Genomic DNA, 18,348 nt, shown 5'->3' with positions numbered 1-18,348 from the left:
AATGTGTTTTGTCACACTACTAAAGTGCAGTAATAAAGTTCACTTACAGTTCTAACAAACTTCATTGGCAATTTTAAAATATGTATTATTTAGGCCTACAATTGCATACAGAAAAATATAAACCAAGCACATTGTAAAAAGTGATAAGTTGACTTAACTTAAAAAAATTGAGGAAACCCGTTGCCTTAAAATTATTAAGTACATAATAATTAAAAAAAAAAAAAATTCAATTAACTTATTTTTTTTAATTATCATTTACTTAAAAATTTTAAGGCAACGGGTTTACTTAATTTTTTAAAGTTAAGTCAACTTATCACTTTTTACAGTGCAGTTTTATGTTTACCTTATGTAAATAAGAGATTGCATTGACTTCACTGACTGAAATGTATTGACTGGTGTATAATTGGTAGTGGCAGCACAGTCATGTAACACAGTTCTGCAACGGGAAGTGGAGAGAGCATTTCCATTTCATGTAGTCTACGGAAAAGATGTTGACTCAGCGGTTGGAGTTGCCAAAACTCCAAAAAAATATATAACACTTTAGAACATGTTGGTCTCTGAGACATCTGACCTACTGGTAGGGCTATCTTTTGTATTAAAATGTATTAATAATCACACTTTAATTACATTAATCTTAATTAATTGTATTTAATACTGTATCATTCATCAATTTAAAAAAAACCCCCATTATTTTGGACTAACACGGGTCAAATTCATCTATTGTTCATTCTGTAACTATTGTTGTTGAGTGCAATACAAAACCACTGTGTTGTAAAATACAAAACAATATGTGACCATGGACCACAAAACCAGTCATAAGGGTCGGTTTTCAGAAATTGAGCTGAATAAATAAGCTTTCCATTGATCGGACAATATTTGGCCGATACACAACTATTTGAAAATCTGGAATCTGAGGGTGCAAAAAAATCGAAATATTGAGAAAATCACCTTTAAAGTTGTCCAAATGAAGTTCTTAGCAATGCATATTATTAATCAAAAATGAAGTTTTGATATATTTACAGTAGGAAATTTACAAAAATTCATGGAATATGATCTTAATGTCCTAAAGATTTTTGATTTGGAAAAATCAATCATTTTGACCCATACACTGTATTTTTGGCTATTGCTACAAATATACCCCAGCGACTTAAGACTGGTTTTGTGGTCCAGGGTTACATATGTATTTTTAAAGAATATTTCAGAATTCCATTAAATGACTGAACAAAGCCTTGAAATGACAAAATATTGTTTAAAATGTTCAGTGGCATTTTTAAATGTTAATAAACAGTTGGAATATACAGTATCATCACATTTCATGCGAATCGACTGCATGCTAAGGTTTAATTTTGTTCACGTAATCTATGCACCAAAACCACCATGTATGCACTAAAACCGCTTTACAGTCCTCCAGTGTTATACAGGAAACCCTGCGCGCTACGAAAGTGAAATTGCCCAACAGAACAGTCTCAACAGATAAGTGGTGACCTGAATGCTGCTCCAAACCAAACATGCTGCTCAGAGATACTTATTCGATATTAAATGCATTCCAGCACATGAATAATTGATCATTTGGATAGTTAAGATATGTAGTAGAATATAGTGTTGCTAAATGAGAATGAAGCATTTTAAGAAGGAGCTTGATGACTTCTAGTGCATTGTATATATGGATGATTATAAATTAGCTACAACAAGGCGTGGACATGGCAAAACATACGTAACAACATACTCAAAAAATCAATACATCCCGCCTTTCTGTAAGGCTCTCAGCAACCTCAAAACATCTTGCCTTATCTTCCTCTCTGACACTGAGAGAGAGAGAGAGAGGGTTATCGTGCTCAAGGAATCAAGCTCATTGATACTGGATACTTTATCTAATGGATTAAAAACAGAAATTAATTGGTGAGTACAAATGTTTCATAATTTACTCCTACATATTAAATAATTTAGGGCAATATTTAAATAAATTCAGATTTTGCTAGTGTAGTAAACCATATTAAAACCTATAAAGATCTACTTCAGTTAATTTTTTTGCAGATCAGTTTTAATGTTTGTCTTTTTAAAGCTGACAATAACATTCGTGACCCAAAACATGCAGCGTAAGTGCCAAATCTCATAATGTAGTGAGTGAGATGATCTGAAGATGGTGTCTGTGTAATGTACAGTTTCTGCTGTAATATTATCTGAACCCATTTACAGAGAGGCCATGTCATAATATTTTACTAACTAAGACTATCCAGCGTCTTGCAATTGCACATTAGGTCATCATCTAGCGTAAAACAACATTAACTCATATAATTTGTCCGTCAAATATACAGCATGTTAGACTCTTTAACAATCTGTGCTGCCTCACCAATCGAGGAGTCTGCTTTCACATACGCGTCGAATATGCTCAATTCTCTTCATGATTTCAAAATATCTCTAGCATCCTTGACACCCTTTCCTTACTTTGATATGCACATTAAACATTAATCCTTGTTTTGACGAATCCAAATAATGTTCCATGTCTATTTTATGGTTGTCTATTGTTTGTAGTCTGTGCCTTAAATGAGGAACTGTGACTCATGACTAATATTATTATTACACATAATTACTTTCATAATTAGCTTTCCTGTAGCTCAAATAGTAGAGCATGGCGCTAGCAACGCCAAGATCATGGGTTCGATTCCCAGGGAAAGCAAGAGCTGATAAAATGTAAAAACTGTAACTTGAATGCAATGTAAGTCGCTTTGGATAAAAGCGTCTGCCAAATGCATAAATGTAAATGTAAATGTACTTTCCCCTAATGATTTCAGCAATTTGAGTTTGTATTTAATCTGAGATACAAATATGCTCAAATCATATATATATATATATATATATATATATATACATATATAAAACTAGTGAAACTAATTTTGTATTTTCTTACTTACTGTCACAGAGTTTCCATCTGAATTGTTTTTGTCCCCTTCCTCTTTTAACTGGTGTTTTGAACCAAAAAGGCACATTGAGATGATTCATTAGCTCTTACTCTCACAGCGCTAGCTGTTAATAGAATTATTTTATAAATGAAGTGTAATTTAAATGGTCTCAGCAGAAAGGACAATCACTGAAATATCATCCAAGCATAATTAGTGATGTTAACTGGTATTCAAATGTCACATTAACTTATAAAAGTAAAATCTAAACTGATTCATTAATAAAACTGACTTTTAAATACAAAACCAGCTTTGTGAGAGATGCATGGAAGAATGTCTCAAGATAGATCACATATATGCTGAGGAACCCGGTCAAAAGGGAGCCAAGTGTTAGTAGCTAATTGTTTCTATTTTTGACATTACACTACATGATTACCCAAAGACAGTGTAATGCAGTTTCTTCATGCAGGATTATTATTTCCTCTCACTGCCATTTAGAGAATGTAATTGTATATGAAGCCATTTACAAAGAGGCTAAGTTATTATATTCTATAGTACAGAATATCAATGCATCAGATACTGCATTTTGTCTGAAAAGCATTTCCATGTATTCTCAGGGAAAGTTTTCCTTGATGGGACAATAATGGCCCATTTCCTGGATGGGATCATATACCATGTAACAGCATCAAGAGATATTAATAATTCAGTTAGCAAGGGTCTATTAGAGTATGCAACTATTTGCACCATCTCTACTTGCACATATAAACTGAAACAGCTTACTTTTTTGTTTGTTTCTCTATCTTCTGTATCTTTGAGAATCTCTTTTGACATGTAAATGAATCCATGTTTTTACTTTGATTAAGAATGTTTTTATTGCGTACCAAAGATAACCACAGATCCAACAGATGGTTTATATAGACCTATGTGGTCTTATGATCAGAACCGCATATCAACACATCTCCAAAATTATTCTAGCTGTTATTATGAAGAGCCCTAGCAATGAGATACACATAAACTTAAGCCATATATAACAGTAGCAGTAGTTCTGCATATCCTTCAACTTCAGCTGTCACAGAGTTTCCATTTGGATCATTTGTGACCCCTTCCTCTAATGGTGTTTAAAATGAGAAGACACAATGTGATGATGATCCATTATAACACTCAAGCAGCTTCCACTCTTACAAAAGCAGCTCTTAGTCTACATTATATCAAAAATCAATTTGACCGGTCACAAAGGAAGAACCATTTAGTAATTATAATTAAGCACAACTCCTCATTTTAAATTTAGTGTAAGAATGTCCCATTTGCTCATAAAGGTAAAATTGCTAATTGTGGTCAGGCTCACATTTCCTAGACCTTATTTGTATGAAATAGAAACCTAATGTCCTGTGAATGATATCACTTACACTTACAGGCTTTAATTTCTACTGTATGACTAAGAAGACATCACCATGAGTAAATCAAGAGACAGCAGCCCCACATTCTTCCTGGAGACGGATGACCTGACAGAGGAGGAAAGGTCAAAGGCCAAACAGATGAAAAAAGGCACCTCAAAGGACAGGAGGCCTATGGATTCTAACTACTTGGATGAGACAGAGGAGTCTGCACCCACAATTAAAGTTAACCTACACTTTGACAGGTAAGGGGCCTCCTTAAACCACACCGGAGTGTCTGATAAACATAACACTAGAAATCTTTACTTTATCAGATACATTCTGCACACAGGGGAATCAGAAAAGTGAAAGAGGAACCAGCTCAGCAGGACAGTGAGAGGTTTAACCTCAAGAGGCTTTTTGATGCCGTGTCCAGTGGCGATGTGTCTAAACTGCAGGGTTTACATCAGTACCTGCACAAAAACATGAAACGGCTCACCGACTCGCAATGTAATTGTATTCAACAACAAATACACTACCGTTCAAATGTTTGGGGTTGGTAAGATTTTTGAAAGAAGTTTGCTGTGTTCACCAAGACTGCATTTATTTGATAAAAATGCAGGCAAATCTGAATTCATAGTAGTCATCGTAATCCTTCAGAAATCATTCTAATATGCTTATTTAGTGCTCACTGTACAAACTTTGAAGACCATGACTTTTGAGCGATTTAAGATGTCCTTTCTGAATAATTATATTTGTTTCTTTGATAAATAAATAAATAAATCTTACTGACCCCAACCATTTGAATGGTGTAGTATACAAAGAGTAAGAGTACTGTGAATTCATGACAGATATTTATTAAATAATGAAACAACTGTTTTTATATTGTCTTTAGATAAGTCCAGTGGAAAGACAGCCCTGCTGAAAGCACTTTTAAACTTGAGGGAAGGCGAGAATGACACTATTGAACATCTGCTGGAAATTGCAGAGAAATTGGGAGATTTAAATTTTTTTGTCAATGCTGCTTACACAGACGGTTTCTACAAAGGTCAGAGCCATGGCTTCATATTACATAATGTTTTTATTAGTGTAATTATTATTAGATCTAATTTTAATATTAGCTAACATTAGTCATTTATTTTTTATAAATTAAGAGAATATTGATCATATTTAACATGTCCAAACCATCCATTTTACAATGTTATCGACGGATCTCTTTGAGACAGGTCAGACAGCACTCCATGTTGCAATTGAACGGAGGAGTGCAAAATTTGTAAAGATGCTGGTTAAAAAAGGGGCTGATGTCCATGCGAAAGCCTGTGGGAAATTCTTTCAGCCCAATCAAAAAACAAGCTTCTATTTTGGTAGGTCTAAGTGTATTGTTAAACTTTTGCAATTTTGATATAATTTATTAAGCAGAAATGCTGCTTTTCAAATGCAAGTCCTTTTCAAAATCTACTTATTGTTCTCAATGTTGCTGACCCATTTTTGTGGGTACCTAGGCTTACCTGCATCATTTACACCTTTTGTGCACAGGTGAGCTGCCCTTGTCACTGGCCGCTTGCACTAATCAGCAAGACATTGTGGACTTTCTTATGAACAACCCTTACCAGGCGGTGGATGTCAGGAAGAAGGACTCTCATGGAAACACGGTGCTTCACGCACTAGTATCCATAGCTGATAACAGTCCTGAAAACACAAAGTTTGTCATCGCCATGTATGACCACATCTTAATCAAAGCTGACCAACTTCACCCCAAGATCAAGCTGGAGGACATTAAAAATAATGAAGAACTCACCCCACTCACACTAGCTGCCAAAACAGGAAAACTGGGGGTAAACCTTTTTCTGGTGTTTACTGATTGTTGAATTTCCAAGATAATGAACAATTTATGTTTTGCAAAATACCAGTATTTGAAGCAGTGATTCATTTGAAGCAGTATGTATTTCTTAAGTGTCAGTTCTGTTTTCTGTTTTTGGATGTTCCTGATTTTGTGTAGATGGTTAGTCCTCATGTGATTTGAGAAGTTATTTCCCTTCAGCACATGGCATTAAATCAGACACCACACTGATTTCACACTGGGGCATCTTTACACAGCTGAGTTAAGGCTTCTCTGTGCCTGCTCAAAATTCAGTGTAAAGACACAATGCTGTATTAAAGCCTGACTAAATAATGCCAGCTCAGACCCACATCAGCCCCTAGCATTAAGGTATACAGTCGTAATCGCTGCATTTCTGCCACCCCTGAGCAGCATTAAACAGTCTGTGTAGACACCTAAACATTCAGAAGTGCTTCTGTGCCACCTTAACAGTGTAAATTATTTAACGATCATGAAGTCTACAGTGACGGTCATAACCTTTACTTTAACCTAAAGTTTTTATTGTATTGTATTGCTTTTGTTCTATATTTTAGCTGATGATGTTGCTAGCTTGGCTGATTACTAAAATTAGTGCATTGCCAAAAGGCAAGGGACTAAATAGAACGTTTGTCAATCATTTGTAATCAGCAAATTTTGTAAAGAGCCTGATAAAATCATTCGGATTTGATTTCCATTTGTCAACTAGATGTTAAAGCACATCTTGCAGCGGGAGTTTACGGGGCGGCGCCATCTGTCACGGAAGATCACGGAGTGGGCCTACGGTCCAGTGTGCTCGTCTCTGTATGACCTCGGCTCTCTCGACACCTACGACAAGAACTCTGCGCTGGAGATAATCGTTTATGGCAGTGAGATTCCTGTGAGATGACATGCTGTTAATGTGATACTAATTAATTCTAGAATCTAAAATGTATATATTAGACTTTACTACTCCATTGAAGCAAAATGTTTCATTTTAAAGAAGTTGATACCAACATGTTATTTGATCTGATTTCAGAATCGCCTCGAGATGCTCCATATTGAGCCATTAAGCCGACTAATTGAAGAGAAGTGGGAGAAATTTGCCAAACCGATGTTCATGTTCAACTTTATCGTTTATGTTATCTACCTTTTCATCTTCACTGCAGCAGCTTTTCACCGTGAAACAGGGAAGGTCTTTAACAACAGCCAAGTAGGTATACAGCCCAGAGGTGGAGACTCAAAACCCCGCCTCTTTGACGTTCTGCTGCTTCACTGCATTTGGTGTATTTGCATTTACAGAGAAAATAATAAAAGTAATTTTAGGGAAAATACGCATAATGACATTAACCAGACAATGAACTTATTCCAGTTCAGTGTCTAATTCAAACCTATGCTTAAATGTGAATGATTCATTATTTAAATATATTCATCATCTAACTCTTCTCTTTCAGTCATTAAAGCCTCCATATCCTTATAGAAAAGGTAGCGAAGGGTATCTGCTTCTGACAGGACACATCATAACTACCATTGGAGCACTTTACTTCTTTATTAGAGGGGTATGTATCTAATGCTGTTGTTTAAAAAACTAATTCATATTATAATTTTCATATACAAAATGATTATTTTATTTTATTTTATTTTTTACAGAAATGACTGAATTCCTTTATCTTTTAAGTTAATAGATATGTTAAGGAAGCGTCCAAGATTTCAGTCTCTGGTTATAGATGGATACACCGATCAGCTTTTGTGAGTGCTTTCACTCTCTAATATTTATTTCAGCATCAATAATTTATTTAGCACTCTTTTTTTTTTTTTTTTTTACTTTAACCAATTATAGATCAATATGCTTGAAATTACATTCTTTGCCAATAATTCTACTAGCTAGGGTTAGAGTTTAAACTTATCAAATGGCTGAGTTTTTGAAATCATATACAGTGCCCTCCAAAAGTATTGGAACAATGAAGACAAAATTGCTCTGTTGGGTGTAGAGTCAAGACATTTACAAATATGATTAAAAGATGAATGTGAGACAAAACTACAGAATGTCACATTTTATTATTGGGTGATTCAACACAGATGTTTTTCCAGCTAAGAAGTTCAGCACTTCTAGAGTTTCATCCCCCTATCTGATGTGAGCATAAGTATTGGGACAGTTGCCTCGCAGGTCTTTCTAAGTGATCAGCTGTGTCCTGTTGCATTAATTCTTCAGATATTAAAAGCAGGGAATGTGTCGTATCAGTTATATCCATTACTTCTGCATTCTGAGTCTTGCATTCGATGATGACACACACGAACCAGGATGAATTCGAGGGAGCTGACTTCGAGAGAAAACCAAGCAATTTGGATGCTAAAGAGAAAAGAGAAAGTCCGTTTAAGCTATAGCAAAAACAAAGGGCATGGAGAAATCAAGAGTTTGGAAACCAGCAACCAACAATGACCTGATCGGCTGAGAAAACAACTGTAGTTTATGACAGACAAATCATAAAAGCTATGAAAATGAATCCTAAAAGACGTGTCTGTAAAATCACCAACAACTTCCAGAAAGCTGGGGTGATGCTCTGACAATCTGCTGTCCTCAGGAGACTGACACAGAATTACAGATGCTACACAGCAAGATACAAATCTCTGACCAGCTCCAAAAATAGAAAGGCAAGATTAGAGTTTGAACTGTGTTTATGGACCGATGAGACAAAGATGAACCTTTATCGAAGTGATGGGAAAGCAAAAATGTGGAGAAAAAAAGGGAACTGCAATGATCGCAAGGATACAGCCTCATCTGTAAAGCATGGTGGAGGTGGTGTCATGGCATGGGCATGCATGGCTGCCTCTGGAACAGGCCCTCTCAACTTTACTGATGACTTAATGTATGATGACAGTAGCAGAATGAATTTAGAAGGGTACAAAACCATCTAGCCTAGCAATATTTAAGAAAATGCCACCAGATTCATTGGGAAGTGCTTCATATTGCACCAGGACAATGACCCAAAACACCCTGCCAGTTCAGTCAAGGAATTTATAAGGGCAAAGAAATGGAAAGTCTTAGATTGCCCAAGTCAATCTCCAGATTTAAATCCGATTGAACATGAATCTCACCAGCTGAAGAGGAGAGTAAAGGCAGAAACTCCCCAAAACAAGCAACAATTGGAATTGGCTGCATTAAAGGCTGGGAAAAGTATTTCAAAGGATGAGACCAAGAGTCTGGTGATGTTTATGGGTCACAGACTCACTGCTGTGATTGTGCGCAAGGGATCTGCAACTAAATAATAGCTTTTAATCTTTTATATCTGCCTTATGTTCAACTGTCCCAATACTTATGCTCACATCAATGAGTGGGATGAACTCTAAAAGTGCTGTTCTTTTTATTTGGTAAAACATGTATGTGTTGAAACGGCTAATAATAAAATGTGACATTCTGTAGTTTTGTCTCATATTCATCTTTTCATCATATTTGCAAATGTCTTGACTCCACAGCCAACAGAACAATTTTGTCTTCACTGTTCCAGTACTTATGGAGGGCACTGTATGTAGTGTACTCTATATTCACATCACACAGCTAAATTGTACTAGTAAAACAATTTTTTATGCTACAAACAGTAATCAGTAAGTGTATACATTCATTGTTTACTCCTCCTAATGAGACTTTTTGTTGAATTAGTTTTCTGCAGGCCGTGCTCTTCCTGGCTTGTGCTCTACTCTACTGTTTTGGTAATGATAAATATCTGGCCTGTCTAGTTTTGTGTCTTGCCTTGAGCTGGGTAAATTTACTCTACTTCTCCAGAGGGTCCAGAAATATGGGAATCTACAGTGTCATGATACAAAAGGTGAGGGATATTTGTCTTTCTTATCGTCCTGTAGAGTGTTAGTAAAGTATGGTTTGTGTAGCGCAGTAGAAAGATGTTATGCAACACATTTATTGCCTCATTGTAGTGTAGACTAGTCCTCACAGTTCAGGCTTTTTTACTTCATGTTTGTGCTCACACTCTTTAATTGTTGTCAGATGGTTCTTGGGGAAATTCGTCGATTCCTTGTCGTGTACATGGTCTTCCTCATTGGGTTCTCTGCAGGTATATTTGCATACATTCATGAATGTCCTTGACTCTTCTATTACAATTCATTTCATATTTATCACAACATAACAAATATTTTCCAATTACACTACTGTTTAAAAGTTTAGGTCAGTAAGTTTGTTTGAATGAAACCAATACTTTTATGCAGCAAGGATGCATAAAGATGATCAGAAGTGACAGTAAAACTAAAATATTATATATATATATATATATATATATATATATATTTCAAATAAATGGTGTGCATTTGAACTTTCAATTCCTCAAATGTTTAATGTGTTTTAATGGTTTGTTTCTTAATCAACAGCCGTGGTAACTCTCCTTGATGATCGACCTAGTAAGGGACGATCCTTGTTTACTCCTATTGATGGAAATGAAAACTGTAAGAAGCCCTCATTTCAGGGAATCTACTTCACCACTCTGGAGTTGTTCAAGTTCACGATTGGCATGGGAGATCTGGAGTTCACCGATCAATATCAATACATAGAGGTCTTCTATGTGCTGCTAATTCTGTATATAGTGATGACTTACATTTTGATGCTAAACATGCTGATCGCTCTGATGAATCAAAGAGTGGAGGAGATGTCCGTAGAGAGCGCCAACATCTGGAAACTACAGGTGAAATCAAAGGCAAAGTTAAAGCTGTCTACCCATTTCTGCATACACTGTAAATCCTTGAAATGATTCAGTGGGCAAAATGGCTGTAATGGTTTTCCATTTTGTTTGTTATTCATTGTTATTCACAGCGTGCAATCACCACTTTGGACATGGAGTGGATTCTTCCCCGCTGTCTGAAGACAAGGCTGCGTTCCGGGAAAGAAAAGGACCTAGGCAGGGGGCAGGAGCCTGATATACGCTGGTGTTTTAGGTGACCCTGGTGGCTTCCACCCAAAACCACAAGATCTGAAGTTTGCATTTGTCCCCTATTTAAAAATGGATGATTCATTTTTGAAAAGAAGATTTTAGCATGTAAACAAGCATAATACGTTATAATGCACACTTACCCTGTACTGAACTGTGTTTACTGTGTGTTTACACACTTGAGTGAAACCATAAGCAATAATTGAAGCATGTGCCCTCTTTCTTTCAGTGTGGAGGAAGTCAACTGGAGCCAATGGAACAGAAACCTGGGTGTAATTACCGAGGACCCTGGGAAATGCCTGCCTGTACCTTGCCCAACTGGACTTCAGAGAGGTAGTCGATGCTAAACAAATATGTGTGTTATTTATTTTTATCCCATATCATATCATGTGTATTGGTTACAGAGCCCAACCAGCGTGGACTCCTGCAAACGTTCAGTAAACGTTGGACACAGAGACAACAACGCCGAGATGTACAGGAGCTGAGTCCTCTAGCTGAGGCTTCTAGCTCCGTCTGATGCTTTTATAATCCGTAATCTACTGCAATCTGTTTTGCAGTTCCCTTTCATTCCAATTGATGTAGGAATAATTACACATTATGAATGGTTAAAACTTGACTGTGACAAATATTATACACCTCAAGGGTCATTCCTGCTATGCATTATATATTTTTACCTGTAATTAAAAAAAAAAAAAAAAGATTATGCATGTGTTGTAATTTATGAAAGCATTTATATAAAATAATATACACCGCTAATTATTTTTTAATTAGTAAAGGATTGAGAGCTTTTTTTTGAGATTGGAAAATTAAGAATAGTTGGTAATTGTGTTCATTCAATGTTCGCTTAATTGTGATAAAACAAAATATGATTAACATTTTTAAAATATGGATATTAAAAATTGTACGTTCAACCATTTGTTCATTACATTAACACAAAAGTACCCTAAGTAGGCTATACCTTTTTTAACATTTAAAAATACTCAAAACTCAATAACATTTCATATCTCTTCAGTCATTTAAATGTTTCTATATACCAGGATACAACAACAACAACAACAACAGAAAAGGGGAGTTAAGACATAAAAAGGTCACGTCAAAATGTAGTCTTCTGCATAATGAGAATGACCCTCTTACCTTTTGTACGCAAAACTACAAATCTTGATTGTTGGCTATAGACATCTTTTATTTCAGAACATTTATGTTCTCAATGATTATGCGTGATTGGAATCATGTGATATATTTGCATATTCAGTTAACTTTTAATGCATAACGTAATTAGTGAAAGATCACCTGGACTGATTTTAGGGGCAACATACACAATTGTTTGTATATATCTCCCTCTTGTGGTGTCACGTGGTGCTGCTTGTGACTGATTTGGCACTACAGAGACCTCCAACCGATAAACATCACAGGATGATGCAAATAAGATCCAGACACAATGAATCACTGTGCACCGTCCACAAATGTCATGCGTTAACTATTTTACTGGCCAATAACGCACCGTTCATTTAAGTTCAGTGATAGATGGCTCAAGTCCTCCGGCTATTAGCCTACTTCCCTGCAGAGCTGAAATGCTGTGACTCTAGATCGCGAATGTCCTGCTGTGCTCTCATTTATATAACTAAAATTTACATCCGAACCAGACGGCTTAAATGCGGCGACCTGCCTATTCTGCGTCACTTCCGGCGCTGTATCCCTCTGATATATAGAGCCATTGAATAAACCAAGCTGCAATCAAGCGTAACTGAGACAGCCAGGGAGAAAAGTGGCCCCACTCGGACTGGGAGCTGTTTTCCCTCTACATGTTGACTTCCCAGTCCTGAAAAAGAACTTCCTTTCTTTTAAATTATGAGAAGAGGGTCTAGGAATCACCTCTAGGGTTTTTATCTCATCATGTGGCATTATAACAGAATTGGGGCCTATTCAATTCAACTGTGCACAAACACTGTATTCTCAGAAACTGAATGTTGTTTTACTCAATATAGTAGGCTAACTCTTAATGAATGTATAAGCTTAGTAAAGATGTTGTGAACGATTTATATTGTGAAGTGATATACAAAAAACAATTCTGAATTAAATTCAATGGATTATGCAAAACCGTAAAGCATTATTGTTTATTCCGGATGTTTAAATCCATGGCCAGAGTCAAAGAAATGCCGTTTCATTTTAAGTTATGTACTGGCTGTGTGATTTTAGCAGACCTTGTTACCAGAGAACTGACTTACAATACACAATTTGCAAAGACAATCCCTCAGAATCTGTTCAGTGATTTAGATGTGACAGTAGCAAAGGTTACGTTGGTTTGCTTTACCTGAATTTGAATCTGCAAGAGTAAACAGCCCTGTTCTTGTTTCTTAAAACAAGACCACTGTCGAAAAAATCCTTGAAGACCATATGAGGGTATACACAAGGGTGACCAGTCCAAGGTTCAAAGTTTTTGCAGCTTTTGAGCAATAAACTGAAATTGAGTCATACATGAAAGCATAAATTAGAACTTTATTTTATTATTACAATATTACAAAAAAAAGAGTAGCACAACTCTCACACTCTTCAGATTCTTCCCACGCATTCAATTGACAGCCACAGAGTGACAGATACGAGAAAGACTTCTAGAAGCTTCCTCCAATTTCACAGCAATTGCAAAAAAAAAAAAAAAAAAGATTTAAATAATGAGGAAGAAAAAAATCTAGTTCAGAATTATAAATAGCACAAATTGCAAAACTGAAGCTTTGAAACATGGAATAAAAAGATTTTGTTACAGCCCAGAACTACACACAGCTATAAAACAATGACGATAAAATATTCTTTATTTCTTCGTTTACATTATAAAGTAATTCTAAAGAATTGCTTTTCTATTCAACAAAAGCTTGAGTTAATAAAAATAAACAAGGAAAAATGCTGTTCCTTTATAGTCTATTTTTCAAAATCAGAATTCATTATACCTTTATTAGAATCATGCTTGTTGTCAAAGGAAAGTCCAAGGACCAAATACTTAAGGCTTCATGAGGGCTGTTGAGGGGAGGCAAACCAACAGCGAGTCAAGACAAACTGACCCACCAGAGCACACACCCCATTCACCATCACACACACATGCCCATACACACCTGCGCTCATCACATGCACACCAAATCTGTGAACCCATATCCATATGCAGCCACATTCATACACAGTTATTACACTTCTTTAAAGTTACAGCAGTACAGTAGATAAGCCAGTGTACAATAAAATAAGCAATTCACCTGCTGTTTCACCTTTTTGACTTTTTTTTTCTTTTAAAAAGTCCTTAATTTAACCACAAATGATCTTGCAAGTGATCAATTTGGTCAATTCAAGCACACTTCACAAAAGAATCAGTAGCAACTCCTACTTTACATTATTATAAAGGATGAATTAGAAAATGCAGGCTCATAAACCCTTGATTTGGTACATAGTTTCTACATCATAATATTAGTAACAAGCCTACAGACACCACCTTCAGTAGTATGTTTAGTCCTGCAAACCCACGTACAGCTAAACCACATACGACCCACCTGAAACGGCAAAACTCATCTATACAATTCAAGTAGTAGTTTCTCATATGTTAAGAAATAAAGGGAGTATAATGATCAGGTAAAACAAAAATGGCACAGCTTTAACATTAAAACATCTGCAGCTCTTCTTGTTTGGAAACCCACGACAAGAGCTTTCACCTAGAAACAGTGTGAAAGGACCAGTGACTGGCATATTCCCGCATAGCTCAGACACTGAAAAAAAAGAAAGAAAGGACAAAGAATGTGTCATGCTGAAGAGGGAAGTGCTTCGAGTCTGTCAGCCATCTTGATGTTATAAGACGGGCTCAAAACAAAGATCTGTCAAATGAAAGCAAGTTGGTTGTCCAATGAACAGAAGGCCTGGTGATGTATTTCACAAGACATATATATTATTTTGAATATATTTCAATAAAGTAAGCACTAACACAAGAAAGACGTTCATAAATAACCCAGGAGCACTTGAGATCCGGGTAACTGGAGATAGGTAAGACAGAAGTGGGAAAAAAAATCCCTTTAGTGCCTTAGAAAAGCACTTGTTAAAAGAAAAAAAAATTGATCACTTGCAAGATTAATAACACAACACACTGCTCTTCATTAGACATGTTTGTATTCTTGTTTTTTCTTTGTTTCATCAACAATCATCCTTGAGATTTTGAGCTCATTTAGTTCCTCTCGTAATGTAATTTCATTAAGACTAACAGGAGGTGTCGAGGACGCACGCGTGTGGCTGACTTCACTGAGGAGAGACTGTGTCTGAGGCTTGTGGGCTGAAGCTTATCTGTACCCTGGGTGCTGGCCTTGCGTCTCAGAGGGGGGGACCACTACCCGGCCCATAGGGGGTGGCCTGTGCATTTTCCCCATCAGGATGAGATTCTGATCTCGGAAGCAGGGCGTCTGGAAGTCCCCTCCCATGCAATCTGCCGTTTGCATCAGATTAGTCTGCCCTATTAAGGCACCCCCTACTAATCGGTAATGGGCCGCTCCTCCCGTGGGGGCACAGTCCATCCCTGGGGTGGGGTTGGTATTGCCTGTGCCAGTGCCATGGAAGGGCATGGGGAGGTCCTGTGAGCCAGAGCTGTCGCTATTGGGCGTGGGAAGAATACTACCCCACACCGGCGGCTGGTGGTAGTACTGCCCGTTGGTGTAGTGTGTCACCACTCCTGGGGGCATTGCATTGTTGCTGTTGTTGGCAAGTGGCGGCGAGGGGCTGGAGGGTTTCATGGCATAAGGCTGCCCCATGCCCATTTCTGGGGGATAGGTAATGCCCTTGCAAGGGAGGCCAGGGTCACGATTCGGGGGTTTGCAGGGGTGTCCGCCCCCTTCCGAGATGTGCTGAAGGTGAGCAAGTTGATGCTGAGTCCAGGACCTCATCTGCGGCTGTTGGAGATTTCGCTGCGGTTGATGGCTTTGATGCTGTAGGTGCTGTTGTTTTATATCGCTGTGATACATGTGGTTCATCGTGGCCATGTTATGCGGAGGCATCGCACTCACTGGTGCAGAAGCAGTCATTTTATCAGGAGGTCCAATAGCACACGATGGGTGCATGAGGCCGGGAGCAAGCGCATTAGGGTTTCCTGCATGCACAGAGACTCGAGAACTGGCATTGATGAGTAGATTTCGACTAATGGGACTGGGGTTGGCGATCTGCCCTTCACACATTGATGTGGCACTGGCGCCCTGAGCCCTAGCCTGGCAGAACTGGCTTATCTGGTGCACTATGCTGTTTAAGTCCGCCTGACGGCCCTGGTGGAGCCCTCCGGCCATGGACAACGGAATGGTTGAGGTAGAAACAGTCACATTAGGAGGGGCATCTGCAACCGGCAACTTCCGAGGACCCACATGCAGGCTTGCAGGGGGGTTCTGTAGGTGCTGCTGAGGAAGCAGAATTGCTGAAGGTTGGTGGGCACCAGGGTGGCCTAAAGAAGGCGCGTGGGACAGAGTCTGGGGCCTTGGCAGGCCCTGGGGTTGTTGTGGCATGGAGGAGGAAGGTCGGTGTCCGAGTCCTTGGTGTGGAGGCCCAGGCTGTTGCAAAGTTTGGAGATTCTGAGGGTGTGGAGGAAGCCCCTGCGAATTTTGGGACGCTCTGGGAGGCCCCTGTGATGGGTGGTGCAGGTTTAAAGTGCTGGCCGAGGAGGCTGCATAAGGGCCGCCGGCGGCATTCATTATCACCTCCGGGTGCAGACGTGCCCGTGTGCCGTCAAAGTCCTTGATGACACCCTTGATGAGGGGCACTTTAACGATAGCAAGGAGACCGGTCTTGGCAGTGGCCTGAGAGGAGGGGTAGGGACTGTATCGGGGCCAGCGGTATCAAGTCCGTTGACTGTGCGACGAACGTGGTTCCGCTGAGGGACTTTAACGCTGTTGGGGAAGATCTTGATGGTGAGTGGATTGTTGGCAACCTTTTTAGCATAAGCATCCAATTCCGCAGGGGTTGGATACTGAGCAGATCTCATCCTTTGTGGAGTGTCCCCTATATGGAGGAAAAAGGGACAAAAAGGAAGAAAAGACAACACATTATGCCTTGAATATAGTGGACAATGAGTTGGTATGACCTCCCAATTTTGGACACAGAGCAGGACAAGCAAGAGAATGCAAACAAAGTAGAGCAACAGATATTGGAAAGTGCATTAGAATATCTTAATTTTAAACATATACTACTATTCAAAAGTTTTTTTTTTTTAATTAATTAATTAATACTTTTATTCAGCAAGACATCATTGATCAAAAGTGACAGCAAAAAAAATTATAATTTTACAAAAGTTTCCTATTTCGAATAAAGTCTGTTCTTTTGAAATTTATATTCAAAGAATCCTTAAAAATGTATCAGGGATTCCACTAAAATATTAAACATCACAAATGTATTCAACATTGATAACAATAATACAGTTTACTTGAGCACCAAATCAGCATGTTAAAATTATGTCTAAAGGATCATGTGACACTGAAGACTCAAGTAATAGCTGCTGAAAAATATCTTATATAAAAATCTTAAAATAAAAAAGAGTTATTTTAAATTCTAAACAGTAATACTGTGAAATTAGATACTTTAAATGTTTGTGGTCAGTAAGATTTTTTTTATATATATTTTGTGTAGAAGTAGTGTACATCAGTCAAAAGTCTGAAGCACACTTGACTGAATTTGTTTTTCATGATATTAAATTTAATCTTTATAATTTAACTTTTTTGCTCGCTACCAATTTCTATTAATTATTATAATTTCACTGTTTTGATGACCTCACTATTATTCTAAATCATGAAAAATAGAGATAATTTTCATAAGTCTTATATTGTTTAACCTCTTCCAAGTAACAATTTCCAGTGCACAAATGTAGAAGCGACAAACTCACTTTCCAAAATAATTTATAGTGTTACTGTAAATGTGGCACTTACAACAATATTTGATTTTCTCTACAGTACAGAACACACAATCTATACAGATAGACATTAATTGTTCACAATCTGATTTTTATAGACAATTCATACAAAACCTTTGAGTGTTTGGTGTTAAGTCACTTGACAAACAGATGCAGGTGAATGTTCACTTTCTCACTTCCTCTCTCACTACCAGATGTAACATGCTTCCTGTATGCCAGAGTGTGATCTGCTATAGCAGAGACCACTCACACACACACACAATGTGAACACACAGACTGCCAGACAACACCAATGACTGTTAAGTACCTCTGTTATATTTAACACCACCGCTGTGATGTGTCTGTGCTTGATTCTCTTACAGCTGAGTGTGAATAAGAAATTAAAATCTGTCTGGCCCTGCTCCCAAAA

At 37.6% G+C, this 18,348-nt stretch overlaps 2 protein-coding genes and 1 long non-coding RNA gene across 5 annotated transcripts in view; 1 reads left to right on the top strand and 2 right to left on the bottom strand.

Moving 5' to 3' along the window:
- Window positions 1-558: 558 nt before the first annotated feature.
- On the top strand, window positions 559-12,176 carry trpv1 (transient receptor potential cation channel, subfamily V, member 1). Of its 3 annotated transcripts, none has more exons than XM_058777645.1 (16): window positions 559-1,899; window positions 4,341-4,536; window positions 4,623-4,780; window positions 5,166-5,318; window positions 5,497-5,634; window positions 5,807-6,105; window positions 6,835-7,005; window positions 7,144-7,317; window positions 7,559-7,663; window positions 7,783-7,853; window positions 9,763-9,928; window positions 10,105-10,171; window positions 10,482-10,792; window positions 10,921-11,042; window positions 11,265-11,368; window positions 11,440-12,176. In XM_058777645.1, the coding sequence occupies exons 2-16, from the start codon at window positions 4,349-4,351 to the stop codon at window positions 11,550-11,552; spliced, it is 2,340 nt and encodes a 779-aa protein (XP_058633628.1). In that variant the 5' UTR covers window positions 559-1,899; window positions 4,341-4,348; the 3' UTR covers window positions 11,553-12,176. The 3 variants fall into 3 exon arrangements, with proteins under 3 accessions (XP_058633628.1, XP_058633625.1, XP_058633627.1); XM_058777642.1 differs by having other exon boundaries at window positions 4,312-4,536; XM_058777644.1 differs by lacking the exon at window positions 559-1,899 and having other exon boundaries at window positions 3,846-4,536.
- LOC131541712 (uncharacterized) lies at window positions 4,396-12,271 on the bottom strand. Its single transcript, XR_009271563.1, has 7 exons — window positions 12,170-12,271; window positions 11,179-11,378; window positions 10,932-11,097; window positions 10,706-10,786; window positions 10,086-10,165; window positions 5,881-5,959; window positions 4,396-4,743 (listed from the first exon to the last, which is right to left on the bottom strand). It is a non-coding gene; the product is annotated as an uncharacterized LOC131541712 (long non-coding RNA).
- Window positions 12,272-13,561: 1,290 nt separating this feature from the next.
- Window positions 13,562-18,348, bottom strand: part of fam222ba (family with sequence similarity 222 member Ba) — a 40,242-nt gene continuing 35,455 nt past the window's right edge. Inside the window, 2 exon segments of the mRNA XM_058775297.1 lie at window positions 13,562-16,862; window positions 16,865-17,035. Coding sequence (XP_058631280.1) covers window positions 15,340-16,862; window positions 16,865-17,035 — 1,694 coding nt within the window. The 3' untranslated portion in view covers window positions 13,562-15,339.

This window comes from Onychostoma macrolepis, chromosome 05 (genome assembly GCF_012432095.1).
Source record: "Onychostoma macrolepis isolate SWU-2019 chromosome 05, ASM1243209v1, whole genome shotgun sequence".
Lineage (NCBI taxonomy): Eukaryota > Metazoa > Chordata > Actinopteri > Cypriniformes > Cyprinidae > Onychostoma > Onychostoma macrolepis.
Note: the sequence above shows the minus strand (reverse complement) of the source record. Positions and strands in the feature narration are given on the sequence as shown.